At 51.6% G+C, this 20028-nt stretch overlaps 1 protein-coding gene across 1 annotated transcript in view; it reads right to left on the bottom strand.

Annotated features, from left to right (window-relative positions):
- The window catches only part of TEKT5 (tektin 5), a 38863-nt gene that overhangs the window by 2788 nt on the left and 16047 nt on the right, over window positions 1-20028 (bottom strand). Inside the window, exon 6 of the mRNA XM_041750050.1 lies at window positions 1292-1446. Within this exon, the coding sequence (XP_041605984.1) occupies window positions 1292-1446 (155 nt within the window). The remainder of the gene's footprint in view (window positions 1-1291; window positions 1447-20028) is intronic.

Below are 20028 nucleotides of genomic sequence, written 5' to 3'. Positions count from 1 at the left end.
CTATAGAAAAAACAGGAAAGAAGGCCCAGAGGTGGGAAAGGAGGGATTGGGAGGTGAGGGAGGTAATGCAAAGCCAGGGCAGTTCAGCTGCTGGAGAAGGCAGACGGCTTGAGTCCAGTTCTCTGCTCAGTTCCCAATACACTCGTGCATACACACAGACACGCACAGACACACGTGTGCGTGCACCCATACTGCCTGGGGCTCCTTAGGCAAACATGGCCCATCCATGCTCTTCGTCTACCCCTTTCAGAGGCACAGCTGGTGGACGAGGAGGTGGGGAGCTTGTTCTAGAGTAGGAGGTCCTCCAGGACAAATCTAGTCCCCAAAAGCCCTGTTCTGTGTAAGTGATGATCACCCCTCGGGTGGGTCATCAGAGAGCCCTCGGCCCCAGAGGGTGCTGGAACCTAACCTGAGCATCTAAAAAGCGGGGGCAGTGCAGGAGGGATGGGGAGAGCTTCCCCCAAGTCCTCAACAGGGACCTAGACCCCCTTCCAGCCCAGCCGGGGTGGGACCCTGGACCCTGCACCCACTTCCAGGGGCGAAGAACTTCCGGGCAGCAGCAGGCTGTGGAGTAGGTAGCCAGGCCTTCCAGTTCAAAGCCTGGGGTCACATTCCCTGCCCACTCCCTGCCCACACACACCCAGCTTTTCCGTTTCCTGAGTGATTATCTGGCAGCAACGAGGCTGTGCAAACATCAAATGCCATCACCTGAAGCCATCCAGCATTTTCTCTTATAATATTCTTCCTCTCTTTACTCCGGCTCTCTTCCCACCTGCACACATCTAGTTTAGGATGAGGACAAGCCCCTGAGTCGTGGGGCATTTGTTATACAGCAACAGGTGGCTGATACAGTGCCCCTAACGTGGAGGGCACACAAATTCCCACATCTGATGGCCTGTTCCTGCTTTGCCTGGCCCTCATCCCATTCCAGACCCCTACTCCAGGCTCACAAAGCCCTGCTCTGGGCCTGCAATGAGCCTCCCCCGCCTCTGATGAGGAGGCCCTTGGCCAACAGAAGCAGCCCCTCCTTCACAAATTGTGATGGGCGGGATTAAGCTCTTCCAGGGTTCTCGGAGAACTTTACAAGAGAGAGTGCTGGAGATCAAGGGGGTCCCGGAGCACAAGGTAGGGGAGGTCATGGAGGGAACCCCAGAACCCCAGACCCCTGCCCAGTGTCCTGCTGAGTTGTGGGGCCACTTGTCCTGATTGGGGAGAGGGGAGAGGCCCAGTTTTCAGGTTTCCCGGGGGCTCTGGAGACCCACGCCGCCCCGTCCTGGCCTCCCCCACTCACTTGAATTGTGGGATGTCCTTGCACAGCTCCACATTGGGACGCCGGGTCCGGCACTCCAGCCTCGTCTGCGCCACCTTCAGCGGGCACTCCTTGGCCATGATGGACCTTTCCAGAAGCATGATGGTATTCTCCGCCTGGAAGATCTCCTGCAGCGTCTGTGGGGAACATGCGGGGTGTGTCACAGAAGGGGCAGCCTCCAGGTTGGGTGCGTCAGTGAGGACTTCCCCAACCTTGACCTGGTTGGTGGCGGGGGGCATGGGGTGTTGCACTCTTCCTAAAGCAACCTCAGGAAAGCAGCTGGAGCCCCTCTGGTCAGCCAGGACGCTGTGAACACCGGAGAGGGGCAGGTACCAAGGTTGGTTGTGTTTCCAATCTCCAACATCCACTGGAGTCAGCCAGTTAGTATTCAGAGGGAGGGACAGGAGGAGGGGGAGAAAGGCCCGTAAGATTAACACGATAATCCAAAGTGACAGCTCATCTCTGAATCCACTTCAATCTGACTTAATCTAGATTGTTCTAGCTGTTTTTATAATCCAAAATTTACCTTTATAGTAACTAAGTCAGCAAATAAACTGGGAAAGAAGGAAGCAAGGAAGGAAGGAAGGAAGGAGAGGAGAGGAGAAAGAGACTCAAAATTTTCTATTTCCATGTAGAAGTATTTCCCCCAATATAATGCCCTACAATCGATGGAAGTACCGATCCCAGGAAGGGACAGGAGAGCGCCTGCTGGGGACCGGGAACGTTCTATATCTTGATCTGGGTGGAGGCTCCCTAGGTGTAAACATGGGTGGACAATCTTTATCAGAACTCATCAGGCTGTACACTTTCGAGAGCAAATAAAGCTAAAGCCAAAAAAAGGTCAATCATGAGAGAAGATTGGCAAAATGGTGATGTTCATGTTGGGTGCCTGGGGGTCTTTTACACAAGGATGCTCTTTACTTCTGTATGTTTGGAATCTCCCACAATAAAAAATAAAAGCACGAGAGGACGAATGAAGAACCGGCACCCTGGCGCAGTCTGTGACCCGAGGGACCCTGATCCCGCACCCGGCTCACCACAAGCACACCAGAATTGAGAGTACCTCGCGCACGTCACCCCACTGTGGCTGACACGTCCACTCCCCTCCCTACCACCATGTCACCGGGTCTAATTCTCATGGTGCCCCTCACCTTCCAGAAGACTCCTTGTGCGTGGGCTGTGCCAACCCCCCTTCCAGTGGCGAGGTTCCGTGTTCTCCCCTCCTGACAAGCCCCCAGGTGGCACCCTGCCACCGGGACCTCCCACATCCCTCCTTCTGCTAGCTGTCTGTCCGTCTCCCTCACTAGCATGTGCCCTCCAAGAAGTCGGGGGCTCTGTTTTGTTTCTGCGGCATCCCCGTCGCCAGGAACGGTGCTCAGGGCAGATTGAGGGCTGCCAGATAAAACACAGCACACCCAGTTTAGTGTGAATTTTGGATCGACAACAAAGCGCCTTTTAAGTGTACATGTCAGCTACTGCACGAGACATACCTAAAAAAAAAAAAATTGTTGCTCTGAAATTCAAGCTTAACTGGACATCTTGCATTTTTTTTCTTCTTCTTTTTTTTTTTTTTTTTGCATTTTTCTTCTTTTTTTTGCATTTTTTTTCTTCTAAATCTATCAACTCTATTCATGGTAGGAATTCAATAAAGTCATATAATAGGTGAATAAATGAATGAATGGATCACAGTGGGATCTGGGAGTCTGGATGTTTAGCTAGCTCCTCCATGGTCCTTATCCACAACTGAGGTTTGGGAATAGTGTGGCCCTGGACTTTATATGGTCGGGTTCATCCCTGATTTCGATTATCAGGGAAAATTGCTCACACACAAAAATGCCAGGGCTCCTGAATGGGGTGGGATTGCGAGTATGATACCTAGTCCCTGCCTTCCGGGACATTACATTCACATTGTTTTTCGTCTATTTGTGAGCTAGGAAACATTCACAAATCCTATCAGTACTGGGATGACTATTTTAGCTGGGTGGAGCCCATATTCTATGGGCACCAAGACATTGCTTTAAAAAAAATTTTTTTTTCCCCAAAGATTTAAAGTCCTGGCTTCCCTATTAGCTGGGGGGGGAGGGGGGGGGAGGCTAGAAAGAGAGAGAGCATTTTGCTATTTCAAGGTAACAACAGGATGCCCTCTCCCTATAGGGCTATGGGAAGGGGTGGGGGGCTGCTGGGCCTCCTTCAAACCCCGGGAGGAGGAAGGCTCCTCACCTGGTCCTCAGTGAGCCACCCAGAACCAGAGTGGCGCCGACCACATGTTGGTTAAACATTATCCTATGAGAATGTTCTGCGCTCAGCACGTGAGCTGCCATGTAAACACTCCAGTGGGGGAGGGAGGGCTGGATATCTCTTAGGAGCTGTAGGGATTTTTCCTTAGAAATACATGCCCTTTTGTGTGTGGAGGGGTGGGGAGGAGCTGCCACAGATGCAGATCTCGGGAAGCACCACCCCAACCTGATACAGAAGAAAACCAAGACTTCTAGAGATGAAAAAAGCTTCTTGGCATCACACTGCCCTGTGCAGAAAACAGCCCCTCCGTCTCCCATCTACGCATCTGTGGCCTGTTGGCGGCGTGGGGTTGAGGACATCACAGAGGGTCTGGTGGCTGGTGGGACCTGCCAGGCATGCCTCAGCCTCAGCCTGTGAAGGCAGCTCCCAGCACGCTCGTCTCCCCCCAGTAAGAGCTGCTGCTAAGGAAACCTTGAGGGTTGAGATGCTCCGGGCCAGTGTGCCAAGGTTGTGCTTGTCTTGCTCTTTCCTATTTGCTCCCTCCATCCCCTGGTCCCCAGCTCAGAGCTTGGCCAGCCTCCCTAGTGGCCTGAAACTTGACATAAGGCCTGTCCCTCGGGTCTAGGGATGGTGTTGACACTCATTCACAGGCTCAATCGCCTCTTCAATTCACTCTATTTAGGGTTTCATTGATTCACACGTTGCCTTCTCAAACGTTCACCGAGCACACATTGGGTGCAGAGCACTTCTAGGAAGGGGACGCCACAATGAACACAACAGATGGAAAAAACCCTGTCCTGGGGGAGCTCACATTCTAGTGGCGACTTCACTCATTCATCTGCTCCTTTGTGCAACAAACATTTTTTGGATCCAACACGTGTTTCTTAGCACTGACAAGTGCTTCCTACAGCTGTAAGCACTTTCTTCAACATCACAGAAATTCAAGTTCCTGCTGCCACCCTCTCTCGGTTTAAAAAAAAAAAAAAAAAAGACGGGACACCTGGGTGGCTTAATGATTGAGCGTCTGCCTTCCACTCAGGGCGTGATCCCGGGGTCCCGGGATCGAGTCCCACATCGGGCTCCCTGCAGGGAGCCTGCTTCTCCCTTTGCCTGTGTCTCTGTCTCTCTCTGTGTGTGTCTCATGAATAAATAAATAAATAAAATTTTTTAAAGATTTTCTTTTTATTTATTCATAGAGACACAGAGAGAGAGAGAGAGAGAGAGAGACAGAGACACAGGCAGAGGGAGAAGCAGGCACCATGCAGAGAGCCTGACGTGGGACTCGATCCAGGGTCCCCAGGATCACGCCCTGGGCTGCAGGCGGCGCTAAACCGCTGGGCCACCAGGGCTTCCCAATAAATAAAATTTTTTAAAAAAAAGACTTAGGGGGTGTGTTTAGTGTACAGGACGTTGGCAGGGGACGGGGCCACATGAGGGGCATCTGATATGAGTTCGTCTCAGTTCTTGGGGAAGTCCCTCGTGAGCACAGTGGAGGGACAGGGACACAGCCACAAGCCCGGTGGGTGAAACCCAGAGGTTTCTGCCGGCAACAGGCTGTAGCTACCTTTTAGCAGCTTTGCTCTGCTTTCCTTCTCTATATCCTTCTCTGTATCCCTCCAGTGAAGGCAAGTGCTATTGGGTCTCCAATTAAACAAGGGATAGAAATACAGTTTGAAGGATCGTGGTTTTAAGCATTTGTCAGGGACTGGAGTTACAGAGAAATACAAATACTAGCCAAGCCCTGGGGGCTCGTGGATATGGTAATATTGGGAGGGTGGCCCAGGAGCGAGTAGAGTTGGGAAACCCCACATCACACTGTCTCCCAGGTACACAGATCCAGCAGGTGAGAGAATGGAGGGGGGCCGGGGAGCGGGGGCGGGCAGTTACAGCCCAAATGAGGATGTGAAGGGGTGGAGTCCCCTGTGAAGTCGTCCACCTCCCATCTTCCGGAGGCTGGCATCTGGTGGTGTTGAGAGGGTGGGGGCAGTGCTGGGGCTGATTGGTGGTTGTTTCTCCAAGTCACCACCTCCTGTCTCCTGTGGGCATTTCTTGAGCAGGCCTGCCTGTGGATGTTCCAAAACAGTAGGGGTTTTCCAGAATTGGCCACTCTAGAACCGGCCGATGATTCACACCCAAAGCAAATATGCCCAGGTGAATGTACTCTGCTGAGACTGTTCCCCACAACCTCGTGGGAGGTTCCCCACAACTGCAGGCTCTGTCACTCATGCCAGGGTCCTTTTCGTTGGAAGGGAGAAAAAAGCCACACGCACTCACACATGTACACACACACACACCCATTCATTCTGTCTTGGGGGCAGCTCCTGCCCAGCCACCCCCACCCCCACCCCGGTCCTGCCAGCCTCTAAAGCTTCAGGAGCCCCATGTGTAATGACACAGCCTCCAGAAGTTTGAGGAATGACACCTGCAAAGGCTGAGAGGCAGAGACCAAGTGGTCTGCACACACAGTAGCCTTGACTTCATGCCCACAAGGAAGCTAAGGACCTGCTTGGTGCCAACAGAGGCTCCAAGTGCCAGCCTGGCCCACCAAGCTCTAGGTCAGCCTGGTTCCGGGACCCCAGATTCCATAATGTGCCCTGAGAGAAGAGCCCCAAGTCTACGAGGGCAATGCACATACCCGAGTACATCCACTCCTGGGTATACCCTGTTGTATCGCAAGACCACTAGGAACATCCATGTCGAGGATGTTGAGTGTGGTATCACTTGCAGTGGGCAGTGAGCTGGCAATGGGTGCCCTTGGCCACAGAGAAGGACGAGAAGAAGACAGCAAATGGGCCCTGCAGAGGATTTTGGTGGCTATCAGGTGCCGAGGGTTAGGGGTGGATGCAGGATGAGCAAAGAAGGAAACAGAATGAGCTATATTACAGGATCCCTTTTGAGAAAATTAAAATCCCTGCACCTACAACAGCCATATACATTTTGAAAGAATACATCTCAACTAAGGGATCCATGTCCAACAATTAAAAGAGTCGTCTATGGGAAAGTCGTCCAGGGGAGAAAGGGAGTGAGCGTAAAGTAGGGGGATAAAAGGAAGGAAACGAAAAATAAGCAAAGGGCTTTTTACAAACAGGATGTGCCAAGAAGTGAGGAGTATGATAAATTCCTCTCTCTTCACTGGGGTCAGAAAGGAAAATATTCCCATAACCCTACCAAATTTAAGCTTCCTTTTAAAATAACTTTAGTTTTTGCTTTTTTTTTTTTAAATGGGAGAAAGCCAATTAAAGAAAAAAAATACCATCTGACAGTAAAGGGTATTGTTTCTTGAATTTGGCTGCATGTTAATTTTTTTTTTTTTTTTGAGTAGGCTCCACACCCAGCATGGAGCCCGACGTGGGGCTTGAACTCATAACCCGGAGATCAAGGCCTGAGTTGAGATCAAAGGTTGGATGCTCAACTCACTGAGCCACCTGGGCACACCGAATTTGGCTGCATGTTAGGATCACCAAGAGGGTTTTTAAAAAGATAGATGCCTGGGCCCCTCTCCCGAGAGGTTCTGCTTTCATTGGTCTGTGTATCAGGTCAGCAGAGCTCCCTGAGCAATTCAAAAGTGCAGCCATGGTCAGGAACCACTGGTGCGAGGGATGCAGAGACAGGCAAACATTGAAAGTCTCCAAGGGAAGGAAACGGGTTAAGGACCACAGCCAGGGACTTGGTGCTGTAAGTCAGGGTGGCTGTCTTGGCGGGAAGCCTCAGGGAGGGTAAAGGGACTAAGTTCATCCCCAACACCTACCAGAAGGTAAAAAGGTAAAAGACTTTTTTTTTTTTTTTTTTTGAGACGTGCTTTGGGCTTCCAGAAAGGAGCCTGGGGAAGGAGCAACTGGCTCATCACAGGATTGAAAACCTGGTATTCTGATGGCGCAGCCCAGAGCTGTGCCCTCCTCCCACCATGCCCTGGGGAATCCAGACCCCAGGGAGGAAGGAAGGCAGGGAGGAAGGTCTGAGCACATGTAGCCTTCCAAGGTGGGAAGGTCGGGGCAAGCTGAACACGGTCCCAAGCTCAGGATCCCTCAGACTCAAGGCACCTGTTATATGCAAATGTACATGCACGCACCTGCTCCGGTGCACGCGCACACCCCCCCCACCCCCACAGAATGAGTGCCCCAAACAGCTCCACCTCCCTTTGCAGTCACCCACCCACTTACTGCCAGAGATGGTGTATCCCACGCACCCACATCAAACCCACACACTCCCACCACAGGGCCTTTGTACCGTCCCCTCGGCCTGGATGCTCCTTCCCCAGACGTCCACATGGCTCACTCTCTCACCTCCTTGGGGGTGCGGCTAGAATGCCCAGAAGGGCCTTCTCTGACCATTTCCTTTCAAGCGGCCACCCCCAAACTGGCCAGTACTCCCAACTGCCCAAACCCCTGCTTTATTTTCTCTATAGCCCTTACACCAGGTGACACACTATGTGTTTTATTCATTTATGTTATTCATCTCCCCAACCAGAAAGTTAGCTCAAAGTGAGGAAGGACTTTTGTTTTGCTCACTGCTGAATCCCCAGTGTCTATACCAATCGGTGCCTGGCACATAGTAATAATAATAATAATAATAATAATAATAATAATAATAATACTGAACAGCCAACACTTGAAATAGTGCTCACTGTGCACCAGGCACTTTGCAGAGGGCTTTGCATATATGGACCAATTGGTTGGTGCTCAATGAACACTTGCCCCCAGGACGGATTAATACAAGCCATGGGGTGTTTGGTTAAAAAGAGCCTGCCTGAGTCTGTTTAAATCCTGGCCCAAGCTGGTTGACCTTAGCAAGTGTCCTAGGGTCTCTGAGCCTTTCTAGTAAAAAGGGGATGCTAGTTACTCCCACCACATGCAGAGCGGAGGTGAGGTGACTGGGGGCAGGCCTGGGAGGAGCCCCTCCACTGCCCAGCACACAGACACACACACACACATCCTTGGAGCCACACGATGAGCACCAGTGCAGCATCCTGCTTCCCAAAGCAAGTATGTGCACGCGTGTGTGTGTGCGTTTCTCCTACAAACGCACCCTGGAAAGAGCCACAGGAAAGTCATCATCCCCCTTTCCCATCTTTCCTAGACCGGGGTGAGTGATGTCTGTCTGTCTGTCTCTCTCTTTCGTCCTCTCTCTCCCAGCCCTGAGCTGTGAGGGGCACCTTGAGCCCCAGAAACATCCCCTCTCCCGCAGGCCCCAGGGGTATTAACCGTTCTGCTCCCACAAAGCCCAAGAAGCAGGGGGAAAGAGGCTCCTGAGGCAGGGTGCAGCCTGGCTCACCCAGGCTGGGCCGGTCGCTGCGGGATTGGCCCAGGGGGTCACCCCATGGGAGGAGCCTCAGCAGCCTCACTCAGAAGCTGGAACTCAGTTGGGAAGGAGGTGGAGGCAGTGGAGGGCTCAGCTCACCCACCGGGCTCCCCTAGGCCAGGGCTCTGTGTTCTGTGCTGCAGCCGCAGGGTTGAGACAGGAGGTCTGGGGGAGTCCTGAGCCTCTCATCTGCAGTGCATGGTGTGGGGGAGCAGTAGGTCACTCTGGGCCACTAAGCCCCTCTGCAGTCACACAGATCTAGGTTCAAATGCCAGCTCCTGCTCTTCCCCACTGTGTGACCTTGAACAGGCCACTCCACGTCTCTATGCCTCATGCAATCAAGCTCTTAACATCTACCGAGCCCCTTCACCAAGGAGCCCCTTTCACAGAGCCAGACACTGGGTGGGGCACTGGTTCTCCTGTGCAAAACCAGCATAACAATAACTCACCTGCATTACATGAGATAGTGTGTGCAAACTGCTTAGTCCAGTGCCTGGCACATACCATGGGACTGTCCTGCACCCCCACTCTATCCCTGACCCCCTCCTGCAATGTTCAGGCTATTAGATTTTTTTCCTTTGGGATCATTGGTCTTTTTCCTTTCCTTTCTTTCTTTCTTTTTTTTTTACTGTAAGAAAGTAGGAAACTTAGATTCATTTGACAGAATTTGTTTTCTCAGGCAACCCATAAACTCCCTCAGACCTCCAGTCCAGGGCTCAGGCTTAGCTTCCATTAACCCACTTATTTGGATGTAAGGGGTCAAGGCAGCCCGTGCAAGGGAGGAGGAATGTCCTCTTTCCCAGCCTCTGGAATGTGGCTCGGAGAGGCGGCCAGCCCAGGGCAGATGGCGGCCCACATCCTCCCAACCAAACTTCTTTTTGTTAACCAACCCTCCTCCAGGCAGATACCCAGCCACAGGGGCCTCCGTGCAGGGTGTCTCGGAGGTAGGAGCCCTGGGTCGAAAAGTCAGGAGACCCAGGTTCCCATCCAAACCCTAACACAAACCAGCTGTGAAGCCCACGCCCACTCAGAGCCCTGGGCCACTGGGGTGATTTCCTTACCAGGCACATGGGGATCAAGGCCTGTGCTCCCTCGCTGGCTAGGGTGCTGCAAGGTCTCCCGGACCAGGCGATGTGCTCTGTACCCTAAACCATGGCCAGTCTTCCCCGTGTGCCTGGAGCAACTTCCCTGGAACCCAGCCTGAGACCTGTTAGCTACAGGGATGGCTCTGGTGTGTGTGTTTTTAAGCCTTCATTCAACCCTGTCCAGATGTCAGGGAGTCCGAGTACACAGCCTTCCGGAGCATCTGGAAGATGCTCTAACAGTGGACAGCTTTTTCTGTAAAGGTCAGTGTGGTAGATATTTCAGGCTTTATGTGGTCTCTGTCACGGCCACTCGGGCACTGTGGTGCCAACGGAGTCCCAGATAATATGTAAATGTACAGAGATGGGGGGGGAAATCCTGTGTTTCAATAAAACTTTATGTACAAAAATAGGCTGAGAGGGGGAAGAGTGGGCCTTGGGGCCAGAATTTTGAGACACCCTGCTGTAGCCCATCACAGACAAGTCCTGATTACCCTAAGCAGCCCATGTCGTGCAAGGCTGCTGCTCCTCTGGGGTTTCCTACATTTAGAAAATCATTTTTCTACTGCCTTGTCACTCCAAGTGCAGTCTGTAGACCGGCATCGCTGTGGACTCAGAGCGCTTTTTAGAAACGCAGGGTCTTAGGCCCTGCCCCAGACCTACCAAGGGAATCTGCGTTTCAGCAAAACCCTCAGGGTGATCCCATGCACCATAAAGTTATAAAGTGGGAGGATGAGCTCGAATTTGTAGTTTGAGGGGGAGTTCTCTGGCTGCTGCCACGTGGAGGGTGGAAGCAGGAGGGCAGTGGGCACTGGAGAAGCAAGAGGACCCACACCGAGGTGGGATGGAGAGACATGGAAGGAGAAAGGTCACATGGGTATTCAAAAGGTAAAACAAGGAGCACTGGTAGCAGATGGGAGGGGGCCAAGTGAGGCGAGGCCAGGTTTCACAGATCTCAGCCTACCCAGCCCTAAAATTAGGAGGAACCTCCTAGAAGAGAGGCGTGGGAGCCGCCAGCCTGCACACGAATGCCAACACCTAAGTCCTGAGCATGCGGCCTGAGCAAATCGCCACACCTCTCTGAGCCTCAGTACCCCCATCCATATAACGGAGATGACAGTAGTATCCACCTCAGGGGGTGACCGAGACGACTGATGTAGGCACCCCACGTTTAGCACTGTGGCTGGCACACAGCCAGCACGCTCTAGATCTGGGTTTCTCAACTGGAGCACTTTCCACCTGTTCATCTGTCCATCCATCCATCCATCTGCCTATTTGCTATCTTTTTTCTTTCGTCTTCATTTTTAAAAAAATTATTTGTGAGAAAGTGAGCAAGCATGAGTGGAGGGAAAAGGGAGAATCAGACGCCCCACTGAGCAGGGAGCCTGATGCGGGGCTCGATCCCAGGACCCTGAGATCATACCTTGAGCTGAAGGCAGATGCTCAACCCACCCAGGCACTCCTAAACGTGACCTGTTATTATTAATCATTACCACTCTTGGGGATCCCTGGGTGGCTCAGTGCTTTCGCACCTGCCTTTGGCCCAGCACGCAATCCTGGAGTCCCAGGATCAAGTCCCACGTCAGGCCCCCTGCATGGAGCCTGCTTCTCCCTCTGCCTGTGTCTCTGCCTCTCTCTCTCTATGTCTATCATAAATAAATAAAAATAAATCTTTTAAAAAATCATTACCATTCTTATTATTCTCAGGCTGCCCCCATGGGAGTGGGGGGATGCTCACGACGATTCCCAGCAGGAACTCTGCAGCAAGACACCCGGACTCAGATCGTGGCCCTGCCGTTTACTAGCTGGATGAGGGCAGGCTTTACGCAACTTGCTCAGCCTCGGTTTCCTCATCTGTAAAATGGGGCTAACGACGATTCCTTCTTTACAAGGCTGCCCAAGGGAAAGAGGACTTAACACAAGGAAAGCACTGAGAACCCTGGCTGCACACAGTAAGCTTAGTCTTTAGGGTGATTCTTCTCTTTCTCCTGCTTGTGGCCTGATGGCTCACCAGACCCAGACTGGGATCAACCACTGTCAGCCCTCGCAGGGGAGCAGCTGAGGGCAAACTGCGCCCCTCACCCACTGCCCCCCTCCAGGCCCCTGGGTGGGGAAAGGGCGAGGTCCACGTTGGAAATGGGCTCTGGCTGTGTGAGGTGTGAACGGCAATTGCCAGGTCTGTCTGTGCCCAAACCAACCCCACGGCTCAGCGGAAAAGTGCCCTGATATTCCTGGCTGGAACAGAAATCCACCCAAAGGCTTTGAAAGGGGGGGATGGGTCTGGCGGGGTGGCTCGCCATGTAAAACTATCTGCCTGCGTCTTGTCTTGTGACAGCAGAGAAAGCGTCTAAGGCCAGGAAATTACTTTTGATGTGGAGGGGGAAAAAATGGATTTAGCAATTCTAGCCGGCCTTAGGCTTCTGGGTGCTTTGTGCAACCTTGCAGATTCATTGTTTTCCAAATCGCGCCAAGCCAAGGGGTTTCCAAGGAGGTGCCTGGCTCAAGTGCAGCCTTCTCTGCTCAGGAAGGGAGAAGGCAGCTTGGAATCCTTTTGCTGGTCAAATGGTGGAAGGTTTTCAAGTAAAGCCACTCCCGGGGACAAGGGGAGAGAGAGAGGACAGGACCGCTCAGAGTGACCTCACCAGAAATTTAGGTCATGAAAGCTCGAGAGCGTGCTGTCCCAAACTCAGCACATTGACAGAGGCAGATGCTTCTTTGTTGTGGGGGCTGCTCTGTGCCTCGTGGGGTGTTTAGCAGCAGCCCTGGGTTCTATTTGCCATGTCAGTAGCTCATTGCCCTCACAGTTACGACAACCAAAACATCTCCAGATATTGGCAAATGCCACCGGGGAGGAAATTCGCCCCAGGTGAGGAGGAGGAGCCTGTTGACTAAGCCCTATTCCCAGTCATTGCTGTCCAGAGGTGGCCAGCTGCCTTTGGACAATGCCAAGCCAATGCAAACACGAGCTGCTGAGAGGCCGTCCGAGGTCAGGGGTCCTGCAAGCCCTGGAGGAGGCTCTCTGCTAAAGAGGACACTTGTGTGAGTGTGAAAATTCACGGTCGTCCATCAGCTCGGATCTTCAAGTTCCCTTCATATTTATCAAAATTTCTATTTAATTGTGTGCTTTTAAAAAAAGAGTTTATTTATTTACTCATGAGAGACAGTGAGAGAGGCAGAGATATAGGCAGAAGGAGAAGCAGGCTCCATGCAGGGAGCCTGATTGGGGCTCCATCCCAGGACCCCGGGATCACGCCCTGAGCGTGATGCTCAACCACTAAGCCACCCAGGTATCCCAAATGTGTTTGTTTTTTAAAAAACCAGTCTCCCCTATTAGAACATAAGCCCCCTTGAGGGCAGGGATCTTGTCCCATTCATGTTGTATCCTCAGAACCTCAATCAGAGTCTAATACATAAGATATGCTAAGTGGGCATCTGCTTCCGGGAGTCAGGGAATTAACAGACATTTGTTGCATGTCTACACCTGGGAGATACACCTGGAGGACTTGTTAAAACTCAGATGGATAGGTCCCAGAGTTTCTGATTCAGAAGGTCTGGAATGGAGCTCAAGGATTTGCATTTCAAATATGGGACTGGGTGATGCTGATGCTGTCGATCTAAGGACCACACTCTAAGAAACACTGGTCTGAACTCAGAACCTCTGGTTCTCAATCTTGGCTCAGGGAGTCTAAAAGGTTGAATAAATACCCAGGCCACACCCCAACCACTTAGATCAGGATCCCTAGAGGCAAGACCTGGGCTTCTGGGTGATTCCAGTGTGCAGCCAAGCCCAAGAACTGCTCCCCTGCACCCTCCCCTCTCATCTCACAGCCTTATACATCAAGACACGGAGATTCAGAAAGTTAGTCACTCTCCCGAGATCCCTTAGCTCTACCAAAATTCATCCCTGGTCTTCTGACTCCAAACTCCATGTTCTTTCAGCCACCTTGCTTGCTCTTCCCTCCAGATGGGAGGTCAGAGCCCGGCTTTTGGAACCATCCTTCCAGCTGATCTTCATGGAGCACCAGCACGGAGGTGGGCAGAGCTGTTGTTATTCTCACAGATAGGGGTCAACCATTGCCACTTTCCCAGCAGACGGGGAAAACGCTGGCCTTGGCCACTTAGCCAGGAAGTACTAGGGCCAGAATTGAGTGCAGCCATCTGCACCCACCAGTGGGGCTCACACGTGGAGATGCCAGGGGTATCTGGACCGGGACAAGGAGAGCAAATGCAACAGCCGGGCAGCAGGTCCCGAGCAGGCAAACAGCCAAAGACCCAGAAGTGGACAACCCACAACTTGGAAGAAATTAGCAAATCGCTAGGACCTAGCTGAGGATGAGACAACGCTCTTCTTCGGCCAGGCAGCATCTTATCGGCTTCCTGTGTCAGCTGTAACCAATCCCAGCGATGGCCCCACCCTTGGCTTCCAGTCAAAGGCCAACACCAGCTGTTGCTTACACTGGGGAGAGGGAAGGAAGAGCTTGGAGTATTGATGGTGGCCACAAAGTGAGCCCGACACAGCCTCATTTGCACCGGCCACCCGGAGCTCAGGACTGCTGGTTCTCTCCCGTTCTCTGAGGCCTCTCCTGTCTGGTCCCTCCAGTGTTCTGCATTTGTTGGCTGCCTCCCCAGCTCTGGACTTCAGCCCTCTCTTCCTGATTCCAGCAGTTTCTCTCCCATTTGTTCAGTGTCACAGCTGACAGATATATGGTGACACAGTCCATTTCCCCATCTCCCGGCCCTCAGAACTGCCCTTACCTGGGCTCTCACAGGCCCCTCAGGATGGGTGACTCAGGCACACGTGGCCCAGGTACAGCAATGAGACCTATGTCCAAGGGACACAGGCGAGCCTCTGATTTCTCCTGGTGTAAGGGTGAATATTAGGCAGAGACCTACCGCACGCCACCCCAAGGCTTTTCTTGAGTTACCCTGCCCTACCCACATACCATCTGTATAAGGATTTCATTTTTCTTCAAATCAACCCCCTTTTCAGCGTTGGACAAATGTATTTGAAATAGGATCTTAATTTCATTGCCACAAGTGGAAAACCAATCTCCCTCACCATTAATAGAGGGTACCATAACAAGAGAGAAAGTGGGAAAAAAGGTTAGTCTAAGTTCTTTTGTCTTTAGGGTTTCAAAGCCTGCTTGAGACTCAATGCCTCGCCGTCAGATAGAAAGATGTTAAAGGCAAATTAGCATCACTTCCAGTCTTGGCACTATCGGAAAGCCTGATGACACTTGGAAAAGGGAACTTTCTCGCCAAGCTGCAATGGTGTTGAAGGCTTGCACCCGCCCCTCCTCCCCAGACTACCCACAGCCACAGGGGCAGGCAGGCCGGCTCCACTTCCCCTGGGCTGGGCCAGTTTTAGAAAGAGCCGTCAGTAGCTTGGCTGCGGGTACCGGTGCTGGACAGGATCCGGCTGCTTGCAAAGCACAAAAGTATTTCCCACTCCACAATGGGTTCCAGACCTCCTTGGACAAACACGGGGGCTGGCAGTAGGAGCTGGGGCCCTCAGATCGCCGGCTTTGGGCCCTCACCCCTCAGACACTGACTTCCTGCGCTGGCACTGCATCCCAGGCAGGGAAAGGGTGTTCTTTTGGTGTTAATGACCGCTTGGAAAGCAAAACCCCAAAGACATCTCAGAGTAAAAGCAATGGCTTTCAAGGTTAAAATTCATAGTCCTTCTGTGTTCTGCTCAACTCTTCCCATGCCTGACTGCCTTATACATCTGCTTTCTTACATTTCCCCCGACGCATGTGGCAAAACGTGCTAATGCATGAGCCTACAGGAACCCAGGCGAGTAATGCAAATGAGTTAAGTGGCCCATGACAGGGGTGGTGAGGACCAAGGTGAACTGGAGAGCCTGGGCTCCCACTCACTATTCCCCTGGAGAAAGCTGAGCTCAGGGTTGCTAGAGCTACCCACTTTTCTACAGGTTCTGGAAATCTGAACTGTCCTGTGAAATCTCCATTTTTTAACCAAAAAGTTAAAAACAAAAACAAGCCACAAAAGACCTGTATGAGGAGTCCATAAACATATGGACATTCATGTCCACTGCAGCTTTAAAGGTGACAGCCCAAACTGGAAACAGCTCTCGTGTCCTTAAACAGCGGAATGGATAAGCAAATTCTGGTATGTGGATACAATACACACCAGGGGTGTCTACGTACAATATAATATCCGCACAACACACACTGCCCCACAATAGAGAGTCAACCAGACTCACAATTACGCTGAAAGAAGCCAAATGAAAAAAAAAAATGAATAGGGTACCTCTCCCTTTATAAAATATTTCTAGAAAATGCAAATTCAAGCAGATCAGTGGTTGTGTGGGATGGTGGTCGGGGGTGGAGGAAGATGACAAGGAGTCACAAGGAAACCGCCTTTTATGTGTTCACGATCTTGATTGAGGTGGTGGCCTCATGACATATATTGGTCAAAACTTCTCAAATTGTACACTTCAAACATGTGCACCTAATTACATGTCAAGGATAAATAAAGCTGTTAAAAAAAAAAAAACATGGGGGCCAAAGACAGGTGGGCCAAGTTCAGCCCACGGACTACTAGGTTTTGTCCTTGGATTGAAACCACTCACCAGCTTTTACCTGAGGTGCGGTGCACCATGCATTTCAGGGGGTGGTGCTGGGTTTACAAAGGCGAGGAGTCCCCGGGACAGCAGTGGTGCAGACCAGCCCGGTCCCTGTGAACATGCTGACCCATGGACAACTGGCAGGTGCTACCCAGACAGAGCCTGTCACCTGTACCTTTCTGGCCACACTCTCAAGGTTTTCTCTTTGGAAATCGAAAGCGGTTGAAATTTCTCTGTAAATCAAATGCCCTTTTAACGAGCTGCCAGCTACTCCGTGGGTACTCTCAAAAGCAAACAGGGCGGCAGGGAGGCCACAGCAGTAACCCAGGCAGGAGATGGTGGAGGTCCCCCAGGGTGGAGGCAGAAGGGGGCAGCCAGAGGATCACGGTGAGGTTCTGAAAGTAGAACCGACTGGATTTACTGATGGAGCGGCCGCGGGATGGGAGAGGAAGAGAGGCATCCTAGTGGGCTCCAAGGTTTGGGACTGAGCACTCCAAGTCAGAGCCCTGGAAGCCCCTGGAAGCCCCTGGAAGCCTGAGCCACAGAGAAAAAATGAGGCAGCAGGCAGCAGGGTAGATATCCTCATGAGAAAGCTGGCTCCTGTTTGCTACCAGAAAGCCCACAGCACGTGCAAGGACAAAGCTGCTGAGAGGAAGTTGAGAAATCCCACTTATCTCATTGACAGCCTGACCCCCCAGCTCCTGACGTTCTCATTTGCTCCAGACACATTCACATCCAAGACGGGAAAATATGACTTTGACTCAAGGGCTCGCATGACCAAGAGGTGCAGAAACCCCAGAGGGGCGTTTGCCTCTGCACAAATGGGGCTGACCCTGGTGACAGGGTAAGCTGGCCAGATCCATGCGGGAGGGACGACTGGGCTCGGCTTGGAAGCTTGGAAACAAATTGCACTTAGGGAAAATCGGATTAGACTGGATGCCCGAGGTTTGCCTTCGGAAGGATTTGGTTCTCCCAATACTCTGAGTCTGGAAGAGGGGAGGAAAGAGAGACGGAGGGAGACAGCTGCTCACCCAGATGTCTGTCAAAGCTGACTTTGCTGGACAACCCACCCTCCGGCTACTTCCTCCTGGCAGCACCGCCACCCTCACTGCCCCCTCAGCCCCAGCCGGTTCAAAACACAGGCCCTCAGGCCCAGCAGATTGTTCCGCCAGCATCTGCATTTCAGTGCAATATCCGGGTACTGGTACTATCTGACACACGGGTCTACGCGGCTGTTTCCCAAGAGTCAGGCCTCCACCAACCACCCTTACCATGTCCACCATACCCCCTTCTCACCGTTCCTCGCTCAATGAACAATCTTAGCTGCAAATCCATCCAGTTGTTAAAAACAAAACAAAACACCTCAAATGCCTCTATTCGAAAATAAAACTTTGTATCCCTATCATCTGGAAAGTCGGCATCATTTTCGTAAATGCAAATAACCATAAAAGTGCATGAAACAAGAGGCAAGTAAAACCATGCTATTTAAGGTGGTGGCCTCATAACATATATTGGTCAAAACTTCTCAAATTCCCCCAAGGCCGGCACTCGCTGTTTAGAAGAGGTGGAGAAGGTCGTCTAGCATGTGATCATTTCAGGGACTGAAACAGGCCTGAAGGAAGAATCACGTTCTTGCTTGCGATACACTCACTGTCACTTGCCCTGCCAGGGCCTGGCTTCCACACTTCAGGATAAGCACTGCTCTAGAGCGGTGACCCCATCCCTCCCCCGGGTCACCTTTCCCCCACATTAAGAGTCCACCCCCTTAACAAAGCATATTCAACTGGGTCGTTGGATACACGTGGGGACTCATGCTGATCTGGAGTCCCGGGCACTCCAGGACCCCTAGGGGGTTCCCAGCTCTCAGGAGGCATCGATTCTCAAAGGCAGCAGCCTGCTCCCAGGTCAGCAACTGCTCTAGCCCAGAGAAGTCACCAGCCTCTCTTCTAGCAGAGGTCAACATGACTGGGACACACCCCAGGCCCCAGAGTGCAAGGATAAAGTGCATGGACGAGATCCAGGACATATTACAAAGTTTAGGGTGTGGCCTTAGGGGTGGGAACCCTAGGATCATGGTGAACAGCTAAGCCTATCTATACACCTCCATACCCCTGCTGGATTCAAAGTCTGCATGGGGAACTGTGTAGACCTGGCCTTTCAAAGTGGATTCCTGTGACTACCTGGACAATACTTACTTTGTAGCATGGGTGAGGATGGGGGCTTCCAGAAATGCTCCTTGCCAAGGGAATCAGGTTGAGCTCAACAATTAACAAGTAAAATTTTAAAGGAGAATTTCAAATCCTCCATCTGAACCCACCACTGAAAGATGAAATGGCTAGGATGCCCAGGTGGCTCAGCAGTTGAGCATCTGCCCTTGGCTCAGGCCATGATCCCAGGGTCCAGGGATCAAGTCCCGCATCAGGCTTCCTGTGAGGAGCCTACTTCTCCCTCTGCCTATGTCTCTGCCTCTCTTTGTGTGTCTTTTATGAATTTTTTTTAAAAAAGTGACATGATTGCTATATATTTACCTTCATTCCATCAACTCCTTCTTTTATTATCTTAGAAGCACATGATATAGGATCGTCACCAACCAGGAGGCAAGTCCTCGCTCAGGGAGTGTTGTCACAGGTGCTGGGCTGGGGTGTGGTGTGTTTCAAATGGGTGCTGGCTTATTTGCAAAGCAGGTGGTGATTAAATGATAAATATTAATAAAAATCCTCATAGTTACAAAAACTCTCTCATCAGGGAGGAGGAGACTGTTGGTAACAATTCCAAACTTCCCTGGAGAAATCTAGGGAAAAGGCTTTGCTCCCCACCATCACCCAAGAGATCCTTTTTCTCCCCATTGATAATAGTATGAATACTTAGTTACCTTTTATTGAATGTTTATCATGAGCCAAGCACTGTGCTAAGGACACCACAGAAATGTATGCCTTGATCAACTAACTCTGCTGTTCCCTGTTTCACCGAGGAGAAACCAGTCGCTGAGACCCACCGAAGGAGCTTCTTCAAGTCACCTCCAGGCCTCAGACCTTGTGCCATGAAACATGACAAGGTGCTGTTTTTGACCCACAATATGAAATGTCTCCTCAAAAGAAACTGCTTGATCTGCCTTTGGGGCATCTGGGTGGCTCGGTCAGGTAAGCATCTGACTGTAGCTCAGGACATGATCTCAGGGTCCATCTGCTACATGGAGGAACCGCGGAGACACCATGCTCGGTGAAATTAGCCCGTCGCAAAAGGACAAATAGTGTAGATTCCACTCATGTGGAAGTGTGACCTGGAGTGGTCAATTTGTAAGAGACAGAAAGGAGGGTGGTGGCTGCCAGGGGACAGGGGACTGGTGAGTGGTTTAATGTACATGGAGTTCCTTAAACCTGGGAGTTCTTTTCAGTTTGGGAAGATGGGAAAACGTTCTGGAGACAGATGGTGGTGATGCTTGCACAACAGCCTGAAGTTACTTTACACCAGTGAACTATACACTTAATAGTGGTTGCTACGGACTGAGTGTG

This window comes from Vulpes lagopus, chromosome 3 (assembly GCF_018345385.1).
Source record: "Vulpes lagopus strain Blue_001 chromosome 3, ASM1834538v1, whole genome shotgun sequence".
Lineage (NCBI taxonomy): Eukaryota > Metazoa > Chordata > Mammalia > Carnivora > Canidae > Vulpes > Vulpes lagopus.
The sequence above is the reverse complement of the archived record's forward strand: the minus strand, read 5'-3'. Positions and strand labels throughout refer to the sequence as shown.